This window comes from Coffea eugenioides, chromosome 6 (assembly GCF_003713205.1).
Source record: "Coffea eugenioides isolate CCC68of chromosome 6, Ceug_1.0, whole genome shotgun sequence".
In the NCBI taxonomy this organism is placed as follows: domain Eukaryota; kingdom Viridiplantae; phylum Streptophyta; class Magnoliopsida; order Gentianales; family Rubiaceae; genus Coffea; species Coffea eugenioides.
In genome coordinates this window covers 14,324,805-14,339,133 of record NC_040040.1, presented here as the reverse complement: position 1 = coordinate 14,339,133, position 14,329 = coordinate 14,324,805, and the positions used below count along the sequence as shown (strand labels likewise).

The 14,329-nt window shown below is 36.7% G+C and overlaps 1 protein-coding gene across 1 annotated transcript; it reads right to left on the bottom strand.

Moving 5' to 3' along the window:
• Positions 1-7,677: 7,677 nt before the first annotated feature.
• On the bottom strand, positions 7,678-9,992 carry LOC113775653. The gene is made up of 2 exons (XM_027320617.1): positions 9,642-9,992; positions 7,678-8,081 (listed from the first exon to the last, which is right to left on the bottom strand). The coding sequence occupies exons 1-2, from the start codon at positions 9,925-9,927 to the stop codon at positions 8,056-8,058; spliced, it is 312 nt and encodes a 103-aa protein (XP_027176418.1). The 5' UTR covers positions 9,928-9,992; the 3' UTR covers positions 7,678-8,055.
• Between the last annotated feature and the right edge of the window lie 4,337 nt (positions 9,993-14,329).

The window sequence follows — 14,329 nt, the reverse complement described above, 5'->3', positions numbered from 1 at the left end:
TAGTATCATGTCATTAGAGATTATGCTGCTACCTTGTTGATCCGGAATCCTGGTAACCATATGGTCCTGCAAGTGGCTAGACTGGATGAGAATGAGGTTGCGACATTTGAAAGAATATACTGGAGTTTAAGTGCAATGAAGAATGGGTTTCTAGCTGGTTGTCGACCAATAATTGGATTAGATGGTTGCTTTTTGAAAAATTCATTTGGTGGACAGCTTTTGACAGCTATGGGTAGGGATGGCAATGATAACATGTTTCCCATTGCAATTGCTGTAGTGGAAGCCGAGAGATATAACTCATGGAAATGGTTTTTGATGGAGTTGAAAACTGAATTTGGTGTTGAAAATGGAGCTTCAAGGACATTCATATCTGATAGGCAAAAGGGGTTAGTCAGTGCAATTAATGTTGTGTTTCCTGAATCAGAGCATAGGTACTGCCTTCGTCATATATATCAAAACTTCAAACAGAAGTTCAAGGGAAAGGAGTTGAATGTGTACTTTTGGGCAGCTGCGTCTGCTGGGAACATTCGTGACTTCAAGATAGCAATGACTGAATTGGAAAGGGCTGATCCAAAGGTTGGAGAAGCTATGAATGCAACTGGTTGGTTAAATAGGATTCCTGCACATTTATGGTCCAGGCCACATTTCAACTTCTCATGCAAGAGTGATATTCTTGTTAATAATTTAAATGAGTCGTTTAATTTCTATATACTTCTAGCAAGAGAGTTTACAATCATCTCCATGTTTGAGTGGATAAGAAGAAAACTGATGCATAGACTAAATGTGAAAAGGGATGGCATGCAAAAGTATCAAGGGAACCTCTGTCCAAACATACAAGAACGACTTGAGAAGAACAAGCTGAATAGTAGGTTCTGCATAGCTCATTATTCTCGAGATGCTGAGTATGAAGTGGATTGTGGGACTAGAGGATATGTTGTTGATATAAGACGTAGGACATGCACATGTGGATCATGACAACTAAGTGGGATTCCATGCTCACATTCTATTGCTGCCATTCAAAAGGATAAATCAGAGCCTGAACACAATGTTGATCATTGTTATAGCAAAGAAGCATACTTGAGCACCTACAACTACACTATAGCTGCAATGCCCTCTGAAGAGTATTGGGATTCAAAAGGAGCTGAACAGGTGAATCCTCCAAAGATTAGAAAACTGAAAGTGAGAAGAGAAACTGATGAAGTTAGAGGCACTACATCTACAAGAAAAGGACTTGTTGTGCACTGTAAGAAGTGTTTTAGGCCAGGACATAATTCTAGGACTTGTAAATTCCCAATCCATCCAAAGTCCAAGTTTTATAAGGTAAATTGTAGTAGTAGTTAATTTGTAATCAGTGTTACCGTCTCTTTTCTATTTATCATGTCATCTGTACTTAATTTGTTACCATTAAAATAGGTGCTTGCTGGAGCTAGTGATGCTGGAAATGCAAGTAATGATGTTGTAAATGCTGGAAATGCAAGTAGTGATGTTGCAAATGCTGGAAATGCAACAAGTATTGGATCTGTCTCACAACAGGGTTCAGTTTCACGGGTACTATTAATGATGCTAGTTATTACTGGAATTAACTGGCTTAAATTTATCTATTTATGCAGCCTTGTGCAACTTCTACTGCTAAACCAGTTTTTGAAACTAGAAGATCAACTGATGAACCTGTTGAACCTGTTTTGGATACTAGAAGAGCTGCTTCTGCTGTTGAACCCATTTTGGATACTAGAAGATCAACTAGAGTCAGAAAACTTGTACCAACAGTTGCAAGTGTGTTGGAAATTTTGAGGGCTAAGAAAGCTAAACGTGTTTCTAAAATTTGAGGGCTAAGAGAGCTAAACGTGGGATTGTAATTCAACTAAGTTATTTGTCTGCTTCTGCTTTTTGTTAATATGTTGTTGCTACACTTTTTGTTGAATCTTGGTGTTTGCTGGACTTTTTGATTAGCTACTTATGTACCTTATTTTGTTTTGTAAAAACTGGTTGATGTATTACCAGATTTTTGTGAACTTCTGGACAGCTATATTGTCAAATGAATCCAAAGTTCAGCATGTGAGTACCAAAGCAAGTTCATACCAACTGGAAATCGTGTTTGCTTATTTATATCAATTGACTACCAAAGCAGGTTCATTCATTCATTCATTGAACACAACAGATTCAGATTTACAACACTTTTATAGCCATAATTTACAGCACTTTCAGATGTAATATTTTCACTTAAACATCAAAACAAGAAATGATAGCACAGATATAGCAAAACAAGCACCCATGCAAATCTTCATGACTCCTAAGCTTTCTTCAATGTTTTTCATTTTTCTCAAATATAAACCACCATTCATGCTCAAGCCTTCCAAATTTGAACTATCAATACTTGATTCTCCACTAAATATGTCTCTCCTTGTAACATCCAAATCACTAGTGTAATTTTGTCTTATTCTCCTTGTTTGATTGTACCATGCGAAAAATTCACAAGTTCTTGTCGCACAAACAAAATATTGCTTTCCTTTTGAAGGTTTGTTGGATTCAACAATTTTTACCACTGCTTTTCTCCCACATGAACAATGCAAGTATTGGTACCTTAGATCTTCAGTACTTCCACCAGCACTGCTTGAGCATGACATCTAGAGTTTATTGAAAAAAAATTAATAATCCATTCAAGTTATATTTCAGGAAAAAGGAAAAGACTGCACCTTGATGTTATAACTCACTTTCAGATTTCCTTCGTTCTCTATCTTGGTTTGGCTTCTTCATTAAATGTACTACCTTCACCAATCGGTAGTGGAAAGTCAGCTGCAAATTACTTTCGGAAGCTGGAAGGAGATGAGGAGCACGGATCTAGGTGCCAAAGTGGTCAAAGAAGGAGATGAGGAGCACAGATACATTTTATTGGGTACGTCAAAGTGGTCAGGGTAATATGGGAATGTTTCCGTCTATTTGACAGTTCAACCCAAACCACAGGGGGTTTATGTATAGCTTTTTGAATCATCGGGGGGTTATGTGGTTTTAGCGAAAATCACAGGGGGTTAAAATATAATTTGCCCAAAAAAACTTAGCCGCATTTTTCCAACCATTTTTTATGTGCAAGTTCGAAGTCTGGATACAAATTGACTCCCAGAATTGATTCAAGTGAAGTAAAATTTTGTAATCTACCATGTTCGTTTCAGATATGTACATCGTATTTGTGTGATCTAGATCATCCTAGGACTAAGAGTGCTATGAAGGCTCAAGAATGTCCTTTTACTATTAGGATTTGCACATGTAAGCTACCTACAACGGAGTACCGAGCTTGACCTCTATATATACCATAAGATGCTTCTTTAAATCATCCTAAGAAACAATATAACTTTGCAAGTGCAATCTTGCTTCATTGATTCTGGTCGTTAGATTAAGTTTTCAGGTTTTTCATTTTCTTAGTTTGTTTAATTCTCAATTTCTTATTATGTTTACATTCAACTAATTGCTTTCAAGCACCCCTTTGTGTGCAAATCATGGCCACAAGACTAGTGATACCACTTAGTATTGCTCATCTTTGTCTCCTCAACCTTTCAACCTGTTTTGCCATCGCCAACCAGCCCTGAAATTAAGTAATATTGATAGCAAACTTTCTGATAGACTCTTGGAGAAAGGGTGCGGTGCCATGGCAATTTTTGGGGTCGGAGAATATCTAGATCAACTGTTAAGTTCTGCACCTTCGGAATTAACCCACAACATCGCTGTTGTCACCGTCTTTTGCCCTACAGATGAAGGGTTTATCAAACAAGGCCGCCTTGGAATGGCAACCACATTACTACACTATCATGTTGTGCCCTTCAAAGTTGATAGGCAGGAACTTGAATCTTCTCCTGTTGGCACCCCTTTTCGTACATTCCTCGTTCCCGGGCCTTCTACAGTAAAAATCGTTGTTCCTTATACTAGGAAAGTGTATGAATAACGTCACTATTTTGGATTGGAAAATCTACAATGATGGGAAAGTGATTGTTCATGGAGTGGAAGACTTCTTCGATCTTGATTTCCCTCTACTGCATCCATCTATAGTTGCAAAGGAAGATTCATGTGCTGAATGTAAGGTTGCAAAAGAATCGAGTCGCTCAAGTCAATTGATCGATCTTGAGTCGAGCTCGAGTTGGTCAAATCGAACTCGAGCTCGAGTTCAAGTATGTATATATATATATATTTATTTTAATAGTAAAATTACATATATATCCATAATATTTTATTATTTATTAAGAAAAAATATTATTTTATTTATTTTTTAAAAAATAAAAATAATTATTTTATTTATTTTTTTGAGCACGAGCTCGACTCGACTCGAATTTGAGTCGAGCTCGAGTTCGAGTTTTAAATTGGCAGTTTGTCGAATTCGAACTCGAGTCGAGCTTGATAAAATTAAGTCGAGGTTCGACTCGATTAGTCCAAAACTCGACTCGACTCGACTTGTTTGCAGCCCTAACTAAATGCAAGAAGAATTTGAATGAGCATTCTAATGAACATCCAATCTCAAGCAGTAGCAGTAGCTCCTGGTTGGTGGGAAAAGTTCATATATCCCCAGTTGCTAAGGTGCTATTGATTTTTCTTTGGCTGCTTTCACTTGGCTAAATGGTGTGTTTTACATTGCACTTACAAAAAGAAGCCATGGTTGGTTTGAAAAATTCTACTGAAGACTAGTCTAAATATTATTGCATGAACTACTAGCATTTGGCATATAGTAAGAGTTTAAGTGTCCTCAGATTGTAAGAATTGTAGATAGGTGGTCAATATGACTGAATGGTTGTAGCGATATCACAAAATCAAGATCTGAAAGTTTCTATAACTTTAGAGTCGATCCTAACATCAATTTCAGATTTTGAAGCCCAATTCTACTGTTAATAGTCGACCTACCATCATATACTTCTAAAAAAAATCTTGCCCATCTAAGTGACCTATAAGATTGTTAGGGTTTTCTTTTTGTTTCCCTATCAAACCCTACCTCCATTTCTCATATTAGCTCCACTCCTCAGTCTCCGAACACCAAATCCTGCAAAAATGGTGCAGATTATGCATATGTAGCTAGCTTCCATCACCATTTTCTTGCCCATGTTGCATTGAAGATAAAAGCTTTCTTAACGCTCTGTCTCTTCCTTGCCCCAACACAAAGTCAGCTGTACTTATACACAAACCCACGCCTTGCGGTCTGGTAAAAATTTTTTCTCTCTTTATTGGATTAGAGAATCAAAAACCTTTTTTGTTCCGTGCTATCTTGCATTTTGTGCATTTATTACTGTAACTTCTTTGGATTTTATTTGTGCTTGGTTTAACCCATGATTTTCTTTTAAGAATTCCCAATTTTTGTTTAGCTGGTATTGGTTTGTGGGCTTTGTTTATATGCAATTACTTTGTTACCATATACCCAATATTAATGTATAACTTCCATAATTTTAACAACAATTAAGCAAATTCGGGTTAGTTTGAAGACATTGAAGGGCTTAGTTGGTAATCCCAAACTTGGTCTTAATTGTGCCCCAAGGAACGGGAATTCCATTTGACTAGGAAGTGACAACCACTATACTAATTAAAGTAACTTGCTTATACTTTTGCTTATGTGCTTCTCCAGATCTAGATCTCTACAACCATGACAACCAGATTAGTGACAGTACCTGGGTTTTCAGAACTGTGAAACAAAACAGGTCCGAAACTAGAAAATGAGCCTACATATCGTGGACAAGAAAGTTATGTTGTTGTCCAAAACATATTTTGTCTTGAGAGTCAAAATGTAGTCTTTAAAGTTGTAGGAGAAATCAAAGAATTTCTTTGTTTCCATAAAAGTTGGATTCTGGTCCGTCGAAGTGAAGACGGAAATTCCCTGGATTCTTATTGCATTGTTAATCCAGCCACATAAGAGGTTGTTGACTTGCCAGCTTATGAATACTCTTTTTTCCCTACTGCTGGATTCTTATTGCATTGTTAATCCAGCCACAGAAGAAGTTGTTGACTTGCCAGCTTATGAATACTCTTTTTGCCCTACTGCTTTTGGTTTTGATGTGAACAATGAGAATTGCCATATTGTAACACACTATGCGCAATCTCTTTAACGTACAAACGTTTTATGCACTCGCATTTCAGAATTGTCATAATGATATTAGGTTCGGCTAACAAATGAGATTGGATTGATATTGGGTTTGGTTAAGACGGTCCTCAAGTGTTAGTTTCTTGTGACAAGGAATGTTATTAATTTTGAAAAGCCTAAACGCAGAGAATGCAATTAATATGATTGTATGCATTTGTATGGTAAGTTTGGCAGTGTTAAGGCCTAGCCGTTAGAAGAATCCAATAATATTTACAACAACTAGTTGGTAAGAAATACTCTATTTGTAGTAAACTTATAGATAAATGTTTATATACATTATTTCCACAAAAAGTAATTTTAAATTTGATAATAAATATGAAATAAAAATGTATGGAAGGATTCCATTCACTAATTATTTATAATACGATTATTAGTTACTATTATAATTTAAAATATTTTAGACAATCGGAGAAAAGTGGACATACAAAGAAAGGTAACAGTGAAATAGCGAGTTGTTATTAATTGTATGATAAGTTATTTAAAACTAATTATAAATTAGGAATAACTTAAAATAACATAACACCCTAAGAGTGCTCACACTTATCAATAGTAAGATGATGATGATAATAACAATTTTTAACTTCAAAAACTAGTTTTGTCAAGTAGATTTCAAATACTTAGTTACCAAAAAAAAGATTATACGAGATGACATTTTTGGAGATTTAATGAGTTTTTTATTCCTCAGGAATGATTGTAAGGGCCCTGTATTTTGGATTAAGTTCCAAACTAATATCATTTGTCTTCAATTATCTCTTTTGGATATAAAGGTACTTTAGACTACTATCATTTTGGCACTGACTCTGTTATTGAAGAAGATTTTCATCAATTTAATATTTTAGTCTAAAGTTTAGAAGGTTATATATAAATTTTTGAAAGGGTTTATTATAGTCTATCGCCCTAAGGTTTGATCTTGGAATCAAAGAAAACTAGTATGTGATTCTGAGTTTGAGTGAACACACCAGCCTTCAGCCTAAGAAATTTAGTACCGTAAATGGTTGTAAGGTAAATTACATGAATTCATGTAAACTTGAGTGGCAGTAGTACTGCGCGACGTTACCAGAAATTGACAAGAATGCATCTTTCATTTGCATTGACAAAGACTATTTGGTCTTCATATGCAACTGATCCGAAATTCAAAATGGCTGTAGTCTTATTTCTTAATAGAATCTTTGATCATGTGGAAGATTCATATGCAACAAGGTCAAATAAGATTACTCGGTAATACTTAGATGATCATGCCACTGCTACAACACTTCGGACTCCAACTTCTGATAGAAGAGACCTTAAAACTCTATAAATAACAGATCACGGATACAACATTTACAATTTGATCTAACCCTTAACAAGAGTTTAAGATTAGCTTAGAACATGCACCTCCTTGTTCCGCAGGAACTCATAATAATGTTCTATTCCAGAGAGCCAGAAGTCGTCTATTTTTTAGTTGATTAAGATGTCATTTGATCATAAAAGCAGTTAACGTACAATTGTCATATATACTGCATGATGTCAACATACTCAAGTGGGGCAAATTTCAATGAATTATAAATCCCTTTTGTTGACAAGGCTGTAAGTAGCCGAAAAACATGCTCTTTACTGAAATAACATCAAAGGATATGCTGCCAGAACTGAAGATACTACAGTTATTAAGCTTGCCTTGTCAACAGATTGCTGAAAGCCTTACCAATATACATAGCTATGGAAGAGGCCTAAATTTGCTTGCAACCATACAACGTACTAATGTTGGATTAACGAAGTAGTTAGACAACAGCTGTACCATAATAATCTGAAAAAACAAAGGCAGACACTCTAAAATTTGGTCCACTTTATGATTATGCCTTAGAAGCTGAGCTGATAGCATAACTTTTGATCCAGCTGAGCTGATATCATAACTTTTGATCCTACAATCTCCTCTGTACAACCATTGATCCTGTGTTGCACTGTGAGGATCATCAGCATTCTTCATCCTCAACACAAGCTGAAAAGAACAAAAGAATGCACAGATAATTGGAAACATAATTATCAATTGCACTAGTGCAGCAACTGAATAACATCAAGCACATAAAACGCTATCACAACACTTGAAACAAGATGCATATGCTGTTCAATGTGCGTTTGAATCACCACAGGATAAGTAAGAAAATGATAAAAAGCATGAGAAAGGCCTGCAGTATGGAAAAAAGGGGGAAAAAAACACATCAAGAGGAAAGCTCAACTTCAAAAACCAAAAAAAAAAAAAACACTCATATGGCCTCAAAACCGAAAACTCTACCAGACAATTGTAGGCTTATGTTTCTGCTCTCACTCGGTTGATCATGGTAAGGATCTATCTGCAGGTAGTGAGACATTGTTAAGATATACTTGTAACTCTTGGACAAAGAATACAAAACTCCGCCTTGACATGGCGTTGTCAAGGCGGGGGCTGGTGTTGTCGCACACTTGCACTTAGCTTCACTTTGGGCATGGAACATTTGTTGAAAAATGCAGACCATCATATTCAGTTCTTTTTGGATATCAAATTTTTGAAAGCTTCAATTTCAATTTTGATCTAAGTTTTGAAACCACTATCATAAACCAACTGGAAGGACATTGCATATGTTTTTCTACTAATTTATGTTTTCAAAAAGTTCCTTCGTTCAACAATATTAGTGGATTCTTTTAGTTCAAAACTTGGAAAACATCAATTGGGAAAGAAAAGAAAAGCGTAGACAAAACAAAAGATCGATCAAACGCTTGACAGCCTAATCTTAGCTAGTCTAAACAGAATCTCTCTCAAAGTTTAAGCACCATTAATCACCAAACAGAAACTCTCATTCAAACTGGTGGCACCCCTCAGCTCTCCCAATTTCAAGCCCCTCCCCCAGGCCCTTCATCCCTCTGTCTCCTCTGGATCCTACTCCTCCACCAACAACTTCCAGCGGGGTCTCTTGAGGCCAGAACTGGGGCACACTTACATCACTAAGACCCTATTACTTCTATATTTAAAGCACAGTTCGCCCAAGGACTCCAGATGCTTTCTGTCTAACCTATAACTTCAATAAAATGGGCATGCAAAAAAAAAAAAGGAATGAAAACCTTACTCTTAGTGAACCTAATTTTCCAGGCTTATAATATATTTCTGACATCAACATTAATACTACAAAGTCCAAAACAGTAAAAAGTAAGAAGAACCAGCAAGATAATCATCATAGGTCATTCCTAAAACCCAATTCAGATCAACAAATGCTCAATCCAATAATCATCATAGGTCATTCCTAATTCCCAATTCAAATCAACAAAAAATCAATCCAATGGAAAAGAGAAAAATCCAGGAAAAGCCCACTTTTATGACTACCACAACAGTCGAATTAGGAAAAGTCAAAGGCAATCTGTCACTACTAAAACCCAATTTTAATTAGCATAGAATCAATCAGAAATCAAGTAACAATCAAAGCCCAGATAACAAGTAGTTTTCTCCATGCAAATTAATAATAATAAGGGTAGCAATATCTCTCAAAGTTTTGGTGGGATAGGTAGAGAAAGCACAGGGGTATAATACCTCCACAGCAGAAGCAACAATAGCAGCAAGAGAAGATCAACAACAATTCTCTGCAGATTGCAATCAATTTTTCGCCCTTTGTAGGATGGTCTTCACTATTATCATCTAATAACTTCTGCCGATGATCATCATTAGCATTATTACTACTGCTGGTGCCGGACGGGGAATGTTGCTGCTGCTGCTGCTGTTTTTTCTCTAAATTCATACGGTGGAGATTGAGCTCGAGTTTCTTCAAGTATGCAATCTTGAAAGAGTCCCTCAATCTCATCGATGGCCATAGATGCATCTTCTTGTTTTTCCTCAATGTAGCTGCTGAAAGATTGGAACTGGAAGCTGGAAGAGTTTGCTGAAGAAATATCGAAGTGTGCAAACAAAAGCGGGGTTTGGTAACGCAACTCCGAGTTGATGTGACCGGTGACCAAGTCAAACGGGTATGTGGGACCCGGCAGGCAACAAATTATTTGTCTCTTTTTATCTTCTTCCGAAATAGAGAAAAAAGAAACCAATTCATGGAAATTCATTTTTTATTTTTTTTACCACAAAAAAAAAGAAAATAGATGGTGTGCCATCATTGACAACGTTAACAAAAAGGTCCAATGTTAACATTTTTATCTTCTTTTATATAATAGATTTTATTCATTTATGTTATTGGGAGTTAGAGAAAAATTTTAAAAATAAATAATGGTATGTGATTTTGTTGTTTAATTCTTGAATTAATAAGCTAGATTGTGCAGTCGAGCATTTTTATATTTTTTAATATTAGCTCCTTAATTATTTTTCGATTTGCTTAAGACTGGATAATTGAATAGTGTTAAAATAATTTAAATTGTTATGATCAAGAAGAATAAGATAGTATTCTTTTGGGCTAAGAATGGCTCTAAAATGTATCAGGAATTCCACGAATAAAGACATTCTTGCACAGGACAAAGTGCAATCGAGGCGAATGAAGGGACTCACTCAATGTCCTTCGATCGAGTACAGAAATGGTGGTGTTACAGGTACCTAGCAGCGTTTTTGCAGACTAGAACAACATTTTATCCCTTTACTCCAGCGATCACTAATTTTTAAGCCAAGGCAAACACTAAGTGGGTAATTAATATTAAGGATCACTAATTTGTTCTAGCTTCGATCGGGCACGAGTTTCAGGACATGGAAGTACTTCAAGAGTGTGAGAGCTGCTTTTTGTCCATGCAATTCAGTGAACTTCAAAGCCTGCTTCTCTCAGAGCATAGAACTCTAACAAGAGGCTCGTATTTTGACAGAAGCCTTTATTACGGGAAACATTTGAATCCAAAGGGGCTAAAATCAAGAGTTATAGAAATTAAACTTGAATCAGGTTGGCTAATCACCTGCCCATCATCGTATCAACACTCGGGACTAGGCTTCAAAGCATCTATGCTATACTACAGCTAACAGATCATGTAACTCGCGGCGCAGTATCTATATCATTGCAGTCATGGAAAGGCTATAGTAAGCTGTAAACTCAAGAAAGCATGAACGATGTTTTACGAGCAGATGGTTAATAAAAGCAAGAGAGAAGGGCTTGAAATCTAGTCCTCTAAAGCAGATAAATGTCTCTGTACAGAAATCTGGTCCTCCAAATTTTTAGTAACCACCAACTCTCCTTGAATAAAACTTATTTTTTCTTTCTTTGTTTAGGAAATAATAAAATGGTCCTTTTTTTTTATTTTAACTGGGCTTACCTGTTATTTTTTAGGTTTAAACTAACACGGTGGGCGTAATAGGGCCGGGGTGCATGTTGCAATTAATTAATAGCTATGCAACGATCCAGAGAACCAGTAACATACATCGAACGACAAACGAATTGTGCAGCAAGCTACTACCATATAAACTTACCACCAGAGAGGTCGGGATTGGGGTATTTTCCAGACAATGGACGGGTAAGGATCTCAAACCCTAGTCCCTTCGACGTTTTTTTTTTTGAAATTTTGCGCAGATAATATTCTTCTATTTGATCGAATAAATTGAAATCATCTATAAACTATGCGAAGGGATTGATTCAATTACATTAACCTGTTGATTAGATTTGTCTTCTTAATTTTTGATTTGGCCGTTTCTATTGTCTCCAATCTGCCTAGCTTCTATTGTCTCCACCTTACTGGTTGGTATGTTTGTTTGTAAGGATTTTAATTCTGAGATATTCTAAATTCAACTCAATTTGTCTTTCAGATATTTTATCTGCGGGCCACCTCGGAATTGGAGGAAGGAGCTGCTCAAATTCTGTCCCCGTCCTCGTTATGACCGTGTCATTGGCCAATGGTGCGAAGAGTGCAAAGCTCTACCCACTCAGAGTCGCTTAATTCAACCTCCTTCATATGGCAGTAAGTTTGTTGTGTGGGTTAGAATTTTACATTTGTGTGAATCCAAATTATCTCTTCTTTCGTTTTGATAAGTTTGTTCTCTCTGTTGAATGTTAGTCTTAGACAATCCTATTTTGGGGTGTGAATTTTACTGTGTAGCATCGGTGATTGATGGCATGTTAACGCCTGAGGAAGAGGAACCTGTGTTTGGAGCCGATCGTTTAGAGTGTCCACGGCTTAAGCGCCGTCGTCGACTAACACGCTGTCCATCCTGTCATGGAATCTGTCGTCAAAGAACAGACTGCCAGCCCTGTCGTCGGCTAAAAGACTGCAAATCCTGCCCGTGGAAATCATTTCTTTTAGATCCTTCGTTGCAGACCATTTCTGTAGAATCTGCTAAATTTCCCTTCCTGATGGTTATCAAACCTGGAAAGAAAGCATGCTTTTTGAAAAACTTGGTCTTACCTGTACAGGTGGAGTTGAAGCACCGGGAGATTACGCCCTTTTGTGGTAACTATAGGAGCATTTATGACCAGATAAAGAGGGCCCCCCATTGTTGTTTCTTTTTCCGCTGCTTGTATTCTAGAAAATCCTGGATGTTGCTTTACGAGAGACATCCTGCGTGCTGCCGTAAATTATCTGTCTTGCTATTGTTGAACCCTCTTATAAACCAAAGGATCGATCTTCCTCTCATTGGCCCAGTCATGGTCATTCAAGCCGCATTTTCTGTATCTGATGTAAATAATGTGAATGCTTCTCCTGATTGTGTCTTTGCTATTGTGAATGAAGCTAATTGTGATTATTCTCATAGCGGCAAGTCTGACATATTTTTGGCTATGTGGCGTCCTGGGTGGAAGACATGGGAATTCTGCAAGGCTCAGTATCCTCATCTGTCTCTTGACAGCTATATTGGGATGGTGTTTTGCGGAAAACGAGTTCGTTGCTTCACTGTAGATGGGTGGATGTATGTTTTTGACTTGAATGGCGATGAAGCCTCCTGGGGGCTTTTGAGACATGTCCACGACCCCGATGAACACGTAAACAAAGGTTTTCATGTTGTAGTTGATGACAGTGATGACAGTGGGCGTTTAGTGCTTACTAGAGCAGGTGGACCTAGATCATACTACTTCACTCTCGGAAAAGACAGTAACGAGATACTGAAAATTGTAACTTGGCTAGATGACGCAGGCAAGACAGTTTACCATTTTTACAGGTTGGATCGGCTGGAGTTGGAATGGATTAGGCTGGGCGATGGTGAGTGGATGGATAGAAGTTGGTTCTTTACTGGTGAGTTCGTCTTTTCTACAGCTGTAATTGGAGGAGCTAAGATGTTCAGAAAATCAGATGTTCCGACTGAAAGAAATATGGTGAAGTTTATCTGTCATGATTTGCTTAGAAATTCTAGCCATAGTCTTGTTGGAGATTTCATCTGCGGAAGTTCTTGGGTTTGCCTGGGGTATTGAACCTTATGTTGGGCATAAACTTTTGCTACTCTCAAGGATATCTATATTTAACATTTTTCTTTGACTCTGTCTACCAGTCTTTTTTGGTTAATCTCTGACTTTTAAACCGTCTATTGATCATGCAGTTCCTCTACGGCTTGTACTCCATTCCGTCGTAATGTTTCGATCTTGTAACCCAGCTCAGTCAAAACTCGACTCAAGTTCGATTAACATCGAGTTCGAGTTAAATATAAAAAATTAATTATTCATTTTTTAAAATAAATTTTTTAAATCGAGTGAACTTGAGTTTGACTTGACTTGAATTTGAGATTGAAAGCTCAAATTTTACATTGAGAACTCGTCGACGTCGAGTTCAAACTTTGCTAACATTAAGTTAAAGTTCAACTCTATAAGGTCAAAATTCTATTCAACTCAACTCGTTTACAAACTTATTTAGAATTAAGGCTTTGCTTACAAGCATATCACTAACGTCCCAAAGTCTAAACTCGTGAGAAATTGGATGGAGTTTTGCATTTTTTTTTTGTTAAAACAATAAGTGAGTTTTATAGATTATCAAAACTTTACAGTTGTGAACAAAGGCTCGATGGAACTATACAGCAAGTATACTTTGACACTGACAAATTCAAAGTTCCTCATCTTGAATTATGCTGACATATGAATTAATCCTATTACAAATATGATTATGTTCATTACTAACTAAACAGAAGGCATAGGACGAAGTTTTGGATTTGGAAATCAAATTTGCCACCTTATGAAAGATATAATCCCAAAAACGAGTTTAAACAAGAAGAATGTGAAAGAAACATGTAAACGGAATTGAAGGAGAAAAAAGTAACAGACAGAGAAAACAAAATGAGATTAAACCATCTAAATCGAATTAAATTGCTGATGTGACTTGCTTCAA